Here is a 13,109-nt window from a genome sequence, read left to right on the forward strand (position 1 = left end):
TATTGGCACCCCTGGGACTTGTCCACGAGCAAGGGCTGCCGTAGTGACAGGAGGACTTGTGGCACGAAGGCTAGTGCAGCACGTTTAGGGTACGTCTAGACTACATGCCTCTGGCGACAGAGGCATTTAGATTAGGCTACCAGACATAGTAAAATGAAGCGGCGATTTAAATAATCACCGCTTCATTTAAATTTACATGGCTGCCGCGCTGAGCCGACAAACAGCTGATCAGGCGAAGTGCAGGCTGGATGAGGCCGTGCTGCGCCCCCTCCCCCCCAACCAGATGGAGCCACAAGGCCCATAGCAGCCTGTCCTCTCCCCCAGCCAAGAGAGGAAGTGCCTCAGAGCCCCTCCCAGGCCTGGAGCCCGGCAGGCCCCTGGGTTAGTGCTGAGACCACGCAGGGAGAGGAGCCAGAGGTCCCTGGGCGAATGAATAAGGAGGCGGGAGGCTAGTGCCCTACGACGGGGTAAAAGCTGAGGGTTAAACGCATCTGAAACGTGACCGGGCAGCGAGATTCAGAGAGGGCTGAGCAGCATTTGGAGGGGCCGGGCGTTTGGCTCCCGACTCTCGTGTCCGGCCTGAGGCTATGTTGTGCAGACGAGCTCTCTCCCTGGTGCCTTTCCTTGGGGGCTGCTGTTGCTTTGTCCTGAACAAGGCGCCTGTGCTTTAGTGCTGCCTCGGGGGATGTGGAAGACGTGTGGGCTGCGGCTGGTGCTCCTGTTGGGTTCATGGAGGACCACCAAGGAGTCTGGGATCCTGAGCTTGCGTAATCACCACCTGGCGGATTCGAACCAGCTGGCTCAAGCTGCAGAGGTTCCTACACTAAGCTGCAGAGGGCCCAGGTTCGGATCCGCCTGCAGGCAGTTACGAGTGGGGGCTCTGGAGCAATGTTTCTGAAAGCGTGTTCCGCAGCACACCGGGTTCTGCGAGGCAGTCGGAGGTGTGCCACAGAGAAGAAAGTTCAACAACTTTTCCCTGGTCCTTTTTTGTTTGCTCAACAAAAAGTCCTTGGTGTTCCACATTAAAAAAAATTATTGTTTGGTGTTCCTCGGTCTTAAACAGTTTAAGAAACACTGTGCTACAGCTTGTGCTATCAAGCCAGCTGGCTCCCAGCTAAGCTGTAGAGCGCCCTCATTCTTCTCTCTCGCTGTAAGTGTCTAAGTGCCACTCCATGGGCCAGCAATCCCCCCACTAGGTGTGTGGGTTACACTTGCATAAGAACACGTCGTGGCCGACCATCCCAACCCCTGTGGCTAGGGCCAGAACATGGAGGAGCTGCCCTCATGCCAGAGACCTCCTTGTGCTCTCAGGATCTTGTTTTCAGGGCACAAAGCTTCTTCAGGGCTATTCCCCCCACCCCACGCTCCACTGTCACTTGAACCGCTCGCCTTCCACTCGCGGCAACAACCGGAGCCAGCTGCTTGTCCCTCTTGCTATTTTTTTACAGCTACGCTCTGTTTCCTCTGCTGAGCTACATCATCCCCCTGCAGCCACTGGCCACGGAGCTGGATGGCTGGATCGCCTATTGCAGCACCCCTTCCCCTAGCCCTAGGAATGGCTCTGTCAATTAGCACCAAGTGAAGTCCAGCAAGGGAAGCTTCCTGCAGCTCTTACAGGTTCCAGTTCCCACCATCCCCAGCCCATGCCCTGGCCTGGCGCAGCAACTCACCATGATCGTTGTACCTAGCCAGATCCTTCTGGTTGATGTAGAGGTCGTGGTCAGTGTCCAGCTCCCAGAATTTACAGTAGATGACATAGAAGTGCTCGTAGGAGAAGTAGTCTGTGATTTGGTTTATATCGTCCTCTTCCTCCAAAAGGGCAAGAGTCTGAAATGGCACAAGTGGGATGGGAAGTTAACTCTAAACTAGACAGGGAGATGCTGCAGCAACTGTCTAAGCACGGAGGGGGAAATACACGTTGGGAACTAATCCACCTCTTTCCCAGGCGCTTGCTGATTCGGATTATGCAAATACATGATTTACCGAGGGACTGAGAAAAGAGGGACAGCGACAGACAGACACCCTTGCTCGCACATGGAGCTGCCCACATGAGAGTATGGATGTCTGCATGAACAACTCTCATCCCCAGAGAGTCCTGTTACCACCACCGGGGCGGAAGAGGGAACCAAACAGCCACCTGCAATTGCCCCAGCGTCTGCACACGCTGCCTTCCATCACCCGAGACACTCAGCAACATTTGCCTCTGAGAGTCTCAAATCTCAGCAGGAAATGGGGCGCATCCCTTGAAAACCGGCTCCCCCCAGCACTGTCTCAGAGTGTGTGGGGGGAGGCAGAGACACAGTGGGAAACAGCGCGAGCGGGGCCCGGGGCAGTCCCCGCTCGCGCCAGTCCAACTGCCGTGCCTCTGCCTTTTAAATGTAGCCAGAGCCCCGGGGGGCTATAGGAACACAAATATTTCAGAATAGAAGGCTAAGGACATACTTGCAGAAAGTTGCTTTTCCTCATCTCTGTTAGGGTAATTTTCCCAGACCAAGATCTATTGACCATGTAGAATATTCTCTGTATGACCTGCAAAAAGCAAACACATGAATAGAAATCTTAAAGACATCTGGTGTCTAAACTACATCAGTTCATAAAGCTGAGTGAACATATTCCCTTGCTTTAGTCAATGATTAAAAAAAAAGCAATTTACCCTTTGGATTTACAAGACAATGGACATCAGATATCTGCCCAAAGGCATTGCCAAACTCATCCACTTTAACCTCACCCACAGGAATTTTGCTTTTAACAACAAACATGACTTCACTCTACCAAAGCAGTGTTGACTCTTCCCCAACACATTGGATTTTTGTGTGTGGTTGTGCCTGTGTATCTATGTTATCAAGACCACATGCGCTATCTATTGTATTCTGTGCCTTTCTAACCTTTCTAATCTGGCAGGGAGTGTTTCACAATTGCCATCTTGGTCAGAAGGTCAGAAGTACGTTCCTACTGCTACGCTCTGTTCGTCAAGCATGGAATTTCCATCTATAGACATCAAGGTTACACTTTGATTCATTTAAGATTCTGACTTCATTTGACCATACTTTCCTTCAGCTAGGGTGCAACACCCCATCAGCGTGACCTATCCCATTACTCCTTTCGTATCCTGTGTGATGGAATAGATCCCTCTATTCACTCCCTACAAAGTGTAAAAATCTTTGTAGAAAATACACCTTGCAAGATATCATTTGGAACCTATAATTTGCTGGTCTGTGTTGTCCCGATAAAATATGTGTGGCAATATTATATGTGAAGTTATAAGATTCCAACGTATCATGTCATTAACACGCTTCGAACCTCGCAGCCCCTGGCTAGGCAGAAATCGGCAAACAGGTCTGCTGTAAAGAAAGGAGTATCGGCTTTCCTTAATTTGCATATAAGCAGTAAACAGAGTTATCCATCAAGAAAGGAACACGAAGGAAGCTCAAACAAATGAGAAAAAGCCAGCAGAGAATATCTTTCCGCACAGACATGTGGTCTCCTGGTTCTCCGATGGAAATGTTTCGGGGGGAGGGAGAGGACTGAAATGATAACAAAGAGGGACAGAAATCCAAGGCACTTCTCTGCCCATAGCATTCACTACACCTGAAAAAGCAAAGGAAATAGCCATTGACTCTGGGCGAGGGGTCCTGATCTGAAGAGTTTGGTCGGTAATCTTGTTGCAAGCACGTGCTGAGAAACGCTGCTTGGGTCTAAGATAGTCTGTTCAATCAAGCACTCGAACATGTTTTATCTTTTCCTTTCAGCCATTTCCGACATTTATGCCTCTTGACTTGTACTTACTTAAAATCTCTCTTTGTAAGTAATAAACTTGTTTTATTGTTTTATCTAATCCAATGTGTTCAAACTGAAGTATCTGGGTAACGCCACTTAAGGTAGTAAGATGGTGTATTTTTCCCTTAAAGGAACAACAGAGTTAATATATTTGGACTGTCCGGGGAGGGCTGGACAGTACAGGACATAAATTTCTGGGGGAAAATCTGGGACTAGGGACGCATTGGGGTCACCCAGCAGTGAAACCCAAGCTGGCAAGAGCCAGAATGTGACTGGCAGGCTGCAGTTACACAAACATATCTGGGGTGACCTGCATGCTGGTGGGTGGTGTGAGCAGTCCAGGTTGCAGCAGCCAAGTACCCCAAGTTCCAGGGCAGGCATGGGACAGCTTCCCACTGGTCTGGACTGTATGTCGGTACATCCCAGCATGTTATTACCATGTCCCATTGATTAGCCTCCTTTCACCAAGTTTCTGCGACGCCGATTATATCAATATCCTGGTTCATTGCCAGGCACTCTCTGTCCAGTTCACACATCTTAGCATTCAGACTTCTAGCCTTTGCCCAAAAGCACTGGCACATTCTGTCAATACTCAGTTGCTTGCTTTCACACGTTTTAATGGGGACTTTTACATTTGACTAGTTCTCACTAGTGCAGAGCTGTACTTGACCAATTTCTTGCCCTTTCCTCTTTACTATGATACAAGAGTCCCTCTTTGATAAAGTAATCTCTAGGGGATGTCAGCTGTCTATCTTAGTTAAAACATTCTTCACCTTTTTAATTTCATGCGCTAGAAAGCCAATTTCACTCCTTTTCCAAAACTTTCCCCAGTTCCCAATTAACTTAAACTCCTCCTCCCTACGCTATCATTTCATGCACACACTTAGTGCCTGCAGGTCTGTTTGTCCTTCTAGCCCTGGGCACTCTATTCCTGGCTCTGAACAGGTCTGCTGGGTGACACTGGGCATGAGGTACTAGGCCAAAGAGGGTGGGAACGACTGTGTGGTCCAGTGGTTAGGCACGAGGCTCATACTCTTATTTCCTTCGCTATCATGATGCCTGTTGTCAGGACAGCGGCCAAAAAAAAAAAAAAAAATCCAACCTGCAGCTCAAGGAAATGCCAAAACGGTACAATACAATAGCCCACCATTAGCAGCCTGGGTAAACACACATGCTTTTCCAAATACCTCACAACACTTGCTCACGAACCGTGACAGACTGTAAAACGGGGGAGGGTTGGGATCGCAGGGCAAGGTGGAGAGACCCAGAGACCCTACCGTAGTAATGTAGCGGGAATGGAATTCTGGAGCATCCTTCAAGAACGTCAGGCCAGGGTGCGTCTCAACCACGTCCTGAAAGACAAAACCAAGTGAAACTGGAACAAGAAGGTGTTTTTCTCTACTCCTTGTAATCGGAGTTTAAGAATGACTGAGTTTATAATGTGATGTTCTGGGGCACTTTTTAAAAGGCAACGGCAGCATTTAGAAACGAAAGTTACACCATTTTAAAACTAACGTACAGGCATTTCTGGACAATACGCACCTGCTGAGCCATTTTGATTTACTTAAAGACAGAAAAACAAAGGAAGAATTACTGAGCAGATGAAAACTCGTTTTTAGAGGTAGAGAAAAAAAAAAGTGAGTTACCTGGACCACACAACTCTTTCCGCCCCAAATTCCCTTTTATTTCCTCACAGATACTGATATTTGTCTTACTGATGCATCAGAAATAAGTCCTCTTCTGAAAGACTAAGCACAGCCCTTCCTCGATGTCTTTCCAGAGCAATACCCAACAACGGGGAAAGCTGCTTTTTTAAATCTTTTCACAAAGATACACTCTCGTGTGGTTTGTAGGAAATACCCAGTGCCAGTCAATACCTCCATCGGCGGCATAAGCACCACAGGCCTGCACTACAAGCCTCTCCAAGGGCAAGTGGATGTTTCCATGCCTGACTGTGCCCCATCTCTAAGAGGATCCTGGGAAGGCTCCAAGCATGTTGCATGGCTTCCTTGAAGGCCAGTGGCAGTGAACAGCCACCGCCTGACTGACCAGCAGCCCAGGAAACATTACAACAGTTAGTTATTTCAGGGATAGTCTCTGGCCAATGCTGCGCAAAAGGTCTCATAGATGATCATAGAGGCTCCCTTCTGGCCTCAGAATCTATGAATCTACAAAAAGGATTATGCAGCTCTTAGATTGCACTGGCAGCTGCAAACTGGAGCTGGTGTCAGTCAGGAGAGGCAACATGCACAGTGGGGAAAAAAATGTAAGAAGTGCCGCCCGGGAGCACGAGAAAAATCCATCCCAGAAGTCTCACCCACCACCTCAGAATGGTGCCAGTTTTGTTTGTGGGAAGGCAACCACTCGCTCAGAGACCCAATTTTGCCCCTCAAGGCATCTTCACGTTTATGTACGTTGGGCAGCACAATATCAGAAATGACTGATACCGAAGGGAGCTCAGGGAAGGGCATGAGCCCATGGCCAGAGAAGCCAGAGGGACTAATTTATGGAAGGAAGATTAAAAGAGCTAAGTACATACAGAGCTTGGCAAGCAAAGACTAAGACAGGACATGATACGGGGACACACATATCTGAAGGAGCTAGACACCTAGAATGGAGAGGGATGTTTGTTTAATACAGAACATCAGAGTAAAAGAAAAAGCAATGGGATGAAATTAAAACAAGGATAACTTAGGTTAAATACAAAGAAATGTTATTTGTAAAGTAGAATATAAATACGTAATCGTCTAGGTGGCATATACAGTGTTTTATTTTCATAATTCTTTGCAAACGTGCCAATTGACAATTGCACTTGGGAGTCTGGGAGTAGTAGTATGATTAGGTAAATTAAATAATGGTTATCTGCACTCTTAACCTGCAATGGTTTATACTTTAGTCTATATCATCTATTGGTCTGTTTCACGATGCCTTGTATGTTCTCCAGTCCCAAGGTTTGAGATTTGCAGATACAAGCATGCAGAAATGCTGAGTGAGTTCAGTGCATCTACCTGTTAATTCCAAACAGTTACCCCAACTGGAGACTACGGGTTGAGTGAAAGTTTTGCATAAATGAGCCTCCCCCACATTACTATTTGGAAGCCCATCCAGAGCTCTGCCTGCCCTTTACATTCACTGAAGAAGTTACGAACAAATATCCTAAATTAGCAAAACCCATTCCCCCGTGCTCACCCACCCAGGTTCTGCTGATCAAGGGATATGTACCTGAAGTAGCGGGATGAAATCTTCCTGCTCTAGGTAGTCGCAGTTGGGTTTTGCTAAAAGGTACAGGAATTTGGCTGCATCATCATGGCAGCTCTGAAGTAATCTAAGGGAGAGAGAGAGAAAGAGATAAGGGTACAAAATACTCACACTAATTGGTACTCTCCGGGGACACTGCAATCAGAAGCCACAGTCTGAATGTCAGGCTCTCTTATTTCAAGTGTCAAATTTCACCCAGGAGTTAGGCAACTTACACAAAGTTGTTGTGACCATGTAAGTTATGCAAACGGCTGGTTCTGTACAGTGTGTGCAGCTGAAGAGGAAAGGGCGTCGAACTGGGCATGTAGGGTGGTGTAACATTAGATGTGATCATGTAAATAGACTGTTATTTTTTACATCTCTTTTTTATGTCTTGCTCCAACTGCTAAATAAAACACCTCTGTTTAAAGGAGGAAGTTGGTCAATATCACAAGACCCTGAAGGGAGGAAAGGAAGGTGTCTGAACCCTGACAGCCCTGCGGGGTTACAAGTAATTGGTACATGAGGCCATGTGTTCTGTGTCTGCCCAAAGAGTGAAAGAATAATGAGATTCCAGCCTTAGACAGCTAAGGGGCAAGAGGCCAAACACTTGAGGGGGGCACTGGCACAGTTAGCCCCATAACTGTGATGACTGTCACATAGCAACTACTGCCTTGAAGAAAAAGAAAAAGCCCTCTGACAGAAATGGTTGTGGTGCTTCTTATCACGGTGTCCCACTGCTCAGGAAGTGACTTGATCTTCTCTAGGATAAATTAATCTAAAATTGAGTTTCTCTCATCTCTTTCTACATAAGGCAGGCTTTCTAGGCTGCATAACATTCTTCCAGCTCTTTTCTAAACCTTCCAGTTTTTTGAAGTGTTGATAAGAGACCTGGCCACAGTATTCAATAACAGACTCACGAATGCCAAATCCAGTGGCAATATCACCTTTCTACTTCTACCTGATTATCACCTGCTTGGCCAATTCTTTTAAAGCTCTTTGTTGCAAGTTATCTGGTCCTGTGATTTTAAAAAAATGTTTTGCTTTAGCAGTTTTCTGTTTAATATTCTGCCTAATTACTGTTTGAATATAAAACGTTTAATTAACTGTGTAAGATAAAAATAAGTCAGCCAGCTGCTTTTCAAATGCAGAACTGAAATATTTATTGAAGAAACTTTTCTGCACCATGATTAATAATTTTCCTATGCCCATCTAATACTCAACCTACACCCCTGTTAGCATTGCATTTGTTTCTGATAGGTTTTAAAAATTCATTGTTATTGTCCTTAGTTCCACTGACCACAGTTTTTTTCCACTGATACCTTCAGCTTCCCTTATCAGTTGAAAAGATTTATGTCTTCGCATTGCCTGAAAACTTTGTTTTTAGAACATGACTCTGCCTCTCTCACTCTGAATGGATGAAATTCACCTTTGTGCAAAGCAAAAGCACAAGGCACTTGAATCTCATTTAGGCCCTAATTTGCGGATTTCAGAGGGAATTCCGTGGCATAGTAGGCTCTTGCTAGCCCTCTGCAAAAGGGAAAATTTCACTATGTATATGTGTAAGAGGGCTAAATATGGCCCACCAAAATCAATATTCATAGACTCATTGAAAGGTAGTGCTAGAAGGGACCTTGAAAGGTCATCAAGTCCAGCCACTACATGGAGACAGGGCCAAATAAACCTAGATCATCACTGACAGGGGTTTATCCAACCTGGTTTTAAAAACCTGCAATGATGGGGATTTCACAACCTCCCTTGGCAGCCTATTCCAGAGCTCAGTTAGTGTCATGTGCCAATTTTATAAGCAATCTTTCTGCTCATCCGAGTCATTAATGAAAACACTATTAAGCTGCCCCAGGACTGACCATTATAGGACACCACTAGATACGGCTTCCAGCTTGACAGTGAATCATCGATAACTACTCGGAGTACGGTCTTTCAACCAGCTGTGCACTCAGAGCAGTTGGGTGTGTAGCAACTGTCCTAGGCCCCATGGTGGCTGCTTCAACCGTCCTCTGGATGGGAGCCACAGGGGCCTGGTGTGGTGTAGCAGCAGGGGTCACCCTCCCGCGGCACTCGCCGAGTAGCCCAGCAGCCTGCTCTGCTCCCTCCTCCCCCCCGGCTCGCGGCTTCTCTGTGGCAGCAAGAAGCAGAGCGTTCCGGCCTCAGCCCCAGGGCGGCTTGGGGGAAGCAGCCAGGGAGACAGCGACTGGGCGGAGCAGGTGGAAAAGAAGGGGCGGAGCAGGGGGTGGGCTTGCGGGAAAGGGTGGAGCAGGGGCAAGTGGGGGTAGAGCAGAGGTGCAGCAAAGTCCCCTGGGGATGGCCTTGTTCGTACCTACCTTGTAAATATTTCCTCTCGACCACTTTTCCCTGCTCACAAGAATGCCATGGGGGCCTGTGTCAAAAGCCTTGCTCAAATCAAGGCAAGGCTGCCAACATCCACTTCTTGTGTCATTCTGAACTTTTAAGATTGACACGGCCACTTAACATTGAGTAGCCATTAGCGAGGGAGCCAACGAGATGCCCTACTAGACTCTCCCCCCATAGTTTAATCTTTTTCCAAGACTGCAGAATTTGAGGATGCTGCCAAACTTGACTGACAGAATTCCCTAGCATACTAATCACCCCAAAGAGGCAAACAAAGACTTCTTTTGTCAAGGGTGTGTGGGAAGTGGAGAGGGTGGGGGAGGGAGGCTGTGGCGGGGAGAGCTAACAGGGTGTGGTGCCTTACTGAATGGAAACATGCCCTATAGGATGATATCTTAGTCTGTGACTCTGAGGCGTGACTAGTTCAGAGGAGTGGAACGTTATTCCAGTCTTTGCTATTTCCTACTGCATAATGTTGTGGGTCAAGATTAACATAGTCATCTAAATAACTGGTGTCTATAGAACCAAAACGTGCACAAAAAATGAAGAATTCTCAGGCTTTCACTAAGCCACTACTGATAACAATCATAACAGGGACTGAGAAACACTGTACAAAGCACCAGGCTGCAGAACCCTCCCTAGCTATTGGGTTGGAAACAATAAGACACTCAGAAAAATTACTCCATCATTTCCAAGAACTGCAAAAATTAAAACACATTTGCTAGTGATTACTTGGCATTAATAAGAACTAGTTATTACAGACTTGCATTAACGCCGATGGACATTTTCATCTGTGAGTAGCTTTATGCTTGTGCACAGTCTTGTTCAACGCACCGGGAATACCCATGTGCATAAAGTTATGCACATGTTTAAGTACTTGCTAAAAGCTGAGACCTTAGATGCCTGAACACAGGAAATTATAGAAAACGGTTAGAAAAATAAATGCAGTGTTCAGTCATAACACTGCCCTGGGAGTTCAAGTTTCCACCAGGATCCACTCCTCAGCCAGTTCTGCTATAAATCTGAGGTGCACGTAATCTGGTTTGGCTGATTTAAGCGTTTATCTGTAGTAGATGCGCCTCCTTAGTTAATGATGGAATATAAAGTGTTCCATCACTGTATGTCATGAATATATCTCCATTCCCAAACACAGAATGTGCAATATATTTAATCAAAGTAGCTCCATCACACCAGTCTGAAAACAGGGATAAATAGAATAGTCCACCTAGAGGACTGTGTTAACTCTCCCTAAAGTAAAAGATATGAAGTGGAGATTTCTGATGGTGACTCTTAAGTGTAGGCAATAGGCCTAGCACACAGTCACCGCAGGCCCAGCCCATTAAGGGACAGATTAAAAAGTATGCTGAGTTGCCATATTTTTCCTCCATCAACTTGACTGACGGAGCCTCAGACCCAGTTTTCAACAACAACTCTTTAAATGTTTGGTTATTTCTTCCCTTGAAATTGCATCTTGCGTAGCTCAGTGACAAAACTGAATGGGAAGAGCATTTTTAGGAGAAGTAATGAAATACCGAAGCAAAAGTTAAGGCAAACTTTCAATAGCCTGGAGCTCAAAAGAGCATGAGTTTTAATTGCTCTTTGCAGGAACATGCTGCTGCGCTGCAGAGCAAATTGGACAATTTTCAGGCAAAACCAACTTTTAAACCCAGCACTAAAGGGAAACTAATATAGGGCTTAATAATGAGAGCACCAGCTTTAACACTGGAGAGGCTGTTGCAACACTGGATGGCAAATTAGACACGATACGCTTCCACTGCCTGCTGCAGAGCTGTGCTCCAATGTGGTCAGGGAGGCACAAGGGTGGAAACACGCAAAGTGCCCAAGCGGGAAATATGCCAAGGAGAGGCTCTGCCGCCAGGAGGAAAGGGTATGGCCCCCTCTCCCCCACTCCACCCAAATGGACAAGTTTTGTGGGACTCTCCCTCCAACAGGGGTCACCAGACTGGACTGGACCATCCTCCCCACAGTAGGTCCTGGTGTCCTAGGGAACGATTCTATCTCAGGACTGACTCGGTGTCCGCCTCTTTGTACTTCAGACGGAAACATTAGCAGATATGGGTGACTTCTAGTCAACGGCTGCAGAACCTATTAATGCAGCGGGGAAACACACACTCAGCAAGTGATGGGGAAGGTAACTTGAAACCCATGTAGATTTTGAAGCATGGATTTCTTCAGAGAGAAGGAGGAGGGATTTGAAGCAGCTGGTGAGAAAGCGGGCGTGAAGAAGTGTTAGCAGGGCAGGCTGTTGGGTAGCTGGCCTTTTCCTCTCCCCAGGAAGGATGTTCTTATTCGCTGTACTCACTGTCTCCACATAGCTACGAACGAACGTACAGACACAAATCCCGTCCTTTCTCCCCCTGCTGCATTGAACATGGCGGCTTTCCAGTACAGAGGGCAGCCACAGACCTGCAAATCAAACACACAGACACGTGGTAGCAGAGGGGGCTAGATGTTAACACAGTCACAGACAGGGCTCACTTACATATAACCCGTGTGTTCTGTCCACAAGCAACCTACTCAGGCTCTCACCGCAACACAGGACCTGCTGCCTCTCACACCTCGTCAGGCCAGCGTGAGACGTCAACGGAGTCAAGCAACCTCCACCAAGGACACCGCTCCCTGGCCTGCCCATGGTGCTACACAGGCAAGAGCACCGCCTTTGTCGGATGGTGCATACAGAGAGGGGCAGTTTCCAGTGGCTAGGACTCATGTCCCATAGCAAATTATAAGTCAGCATCTGCCCTGGCTTTTACTTCTGGATGCAATTCAAAGAGCTGGTCTAGAAAGCCCCCCTCCCTTCCCACGCATCATGAGCGCTGGTGCTTCAGAGAAGCAAACCTGCCAAAGTCTTTGACGCTGCAGAACTTTCCAGACATCATCGTCACTTCAGCCTCCCGCTCCTGGGCAATTCAACTGAGGAAGCAGAGACATACTGGAGCCTGCTGGTTATATCAGCCAACCTCCGGTGCCCTGAGATCTGTGTATGGACCAGGGATACGAAAGGTTCACCGGTAACCATGGGCAGGGGGCTGCTCCAGCCCCATAGGGCGCCCACCATCGGCAAGGGCTGCTCCAGAAAGGGCTGGGAGCTGGTGGCAGCCCCATCCCCTACATAGGGACTGGATGGTGGGCCCCCACAGCAGCTGCCCCAACTGTCCTATACTCAGGTTAGCCCCCGGGGTCCTAGGCAGGCTGGGTGCACACACTGCAGCAGCAGGAGCTGCAGGGAAGTGGAGTGGAGCGATGTGTCAGCCTCCGCTCCGCTGCCACCTCCCATGCAGGCTGGGGCTGGGATGCTCCGTTTCCTGCCACCGCAGCCAAGTGGGATGACCTAGCAGGCCCGGGTGATGACGGCAGAGCAGAGGATGCTGCATCACTTCCCCCCCCACGCGGTGAATGCAGGGGGAGCCCCAACCCTGCTGCCGCCCCACACCAGGTCCCTCGGAACACCCCGCGCCGCATCCCTCAGGGCAGGAGAGCGGAAGGATGCCATGGGGAAGAGGGTGGAGCAGAAGCAGGAAGAGGTGGGGCAAGGGCAGGGCAGGGCAGGGCAGGGCAGGGGGGAAAAGTATGAACACACTCTGCCATGGCCACAGGGATTTTACACGCCGGCAGTGGATTATGGAACTGCCTAGGCTGTAGAAGGCCCCGGGGTCGCAAGTTCGAGACCCCTGTTCTAAGCAGATGCAACCACCTCCCAGATG

At 48.0% G+C, this 13,109-nt stretch overlaps 1 protein-coding gene across 3 annotated transcripts in view; it reads right to left on the minus strand.

Moving 5' to 3' along the window:
- Nucleotides 1–13,109, minus strand: part of PPP2R3A (protein phosphatase 2 regulatory subunit B''alpha) — a 77,736-nt gene that overhangs the window by 19,493 nt on the left and 45,134 nt on the right. For all 3 annotated transcript variants that reach the window (XM_075937375.2, XM_075937373.2, XM_075937376.2), the window contains exons 4-8: nucleotides 11,708–11,811; nucleotides 7,000–7,102; nucleotides 5,055–5,129; nucleotides 2,443–2,529; nucleotides 1,671–1,827 (exon numbers count right to left, since the gene is read on the minus strand). In XM_075937375.2, coding sequence (XP_075793490.2) covers nucleotides 1,671–1,827; nucleotides 2,443–2,529; nucleotides 5,055–5,129; nucleotides 7,000–7,102; nucleotides 11,708–11,811 — 526 coding nt within the window. The remainder of the gene's footprint in view (nucleotides 1–1,670; nucleotides 1,828–2,442; nucleotides 2,530–5,054; nucleotides 5,130–6,999; nucleotides 7,103–11,707; nucleotides 11,812–13,109) is intronic.

This window comes from Pelodiscus sinensis, chromosome 10 (assembly GCF_052426305.1).
Source record: "Pelodiscus sinensis isolate ZL-2025 chromosome 10, ASM5242630v1, whole genome shotgun sequence".
Taxonomy (NCBI): domain Eukaryota; kingdom Metazoa; phylum Chordata; order Testudines; family Trionychidae; genus Pelodiscus; species Pelodiscus sinensis.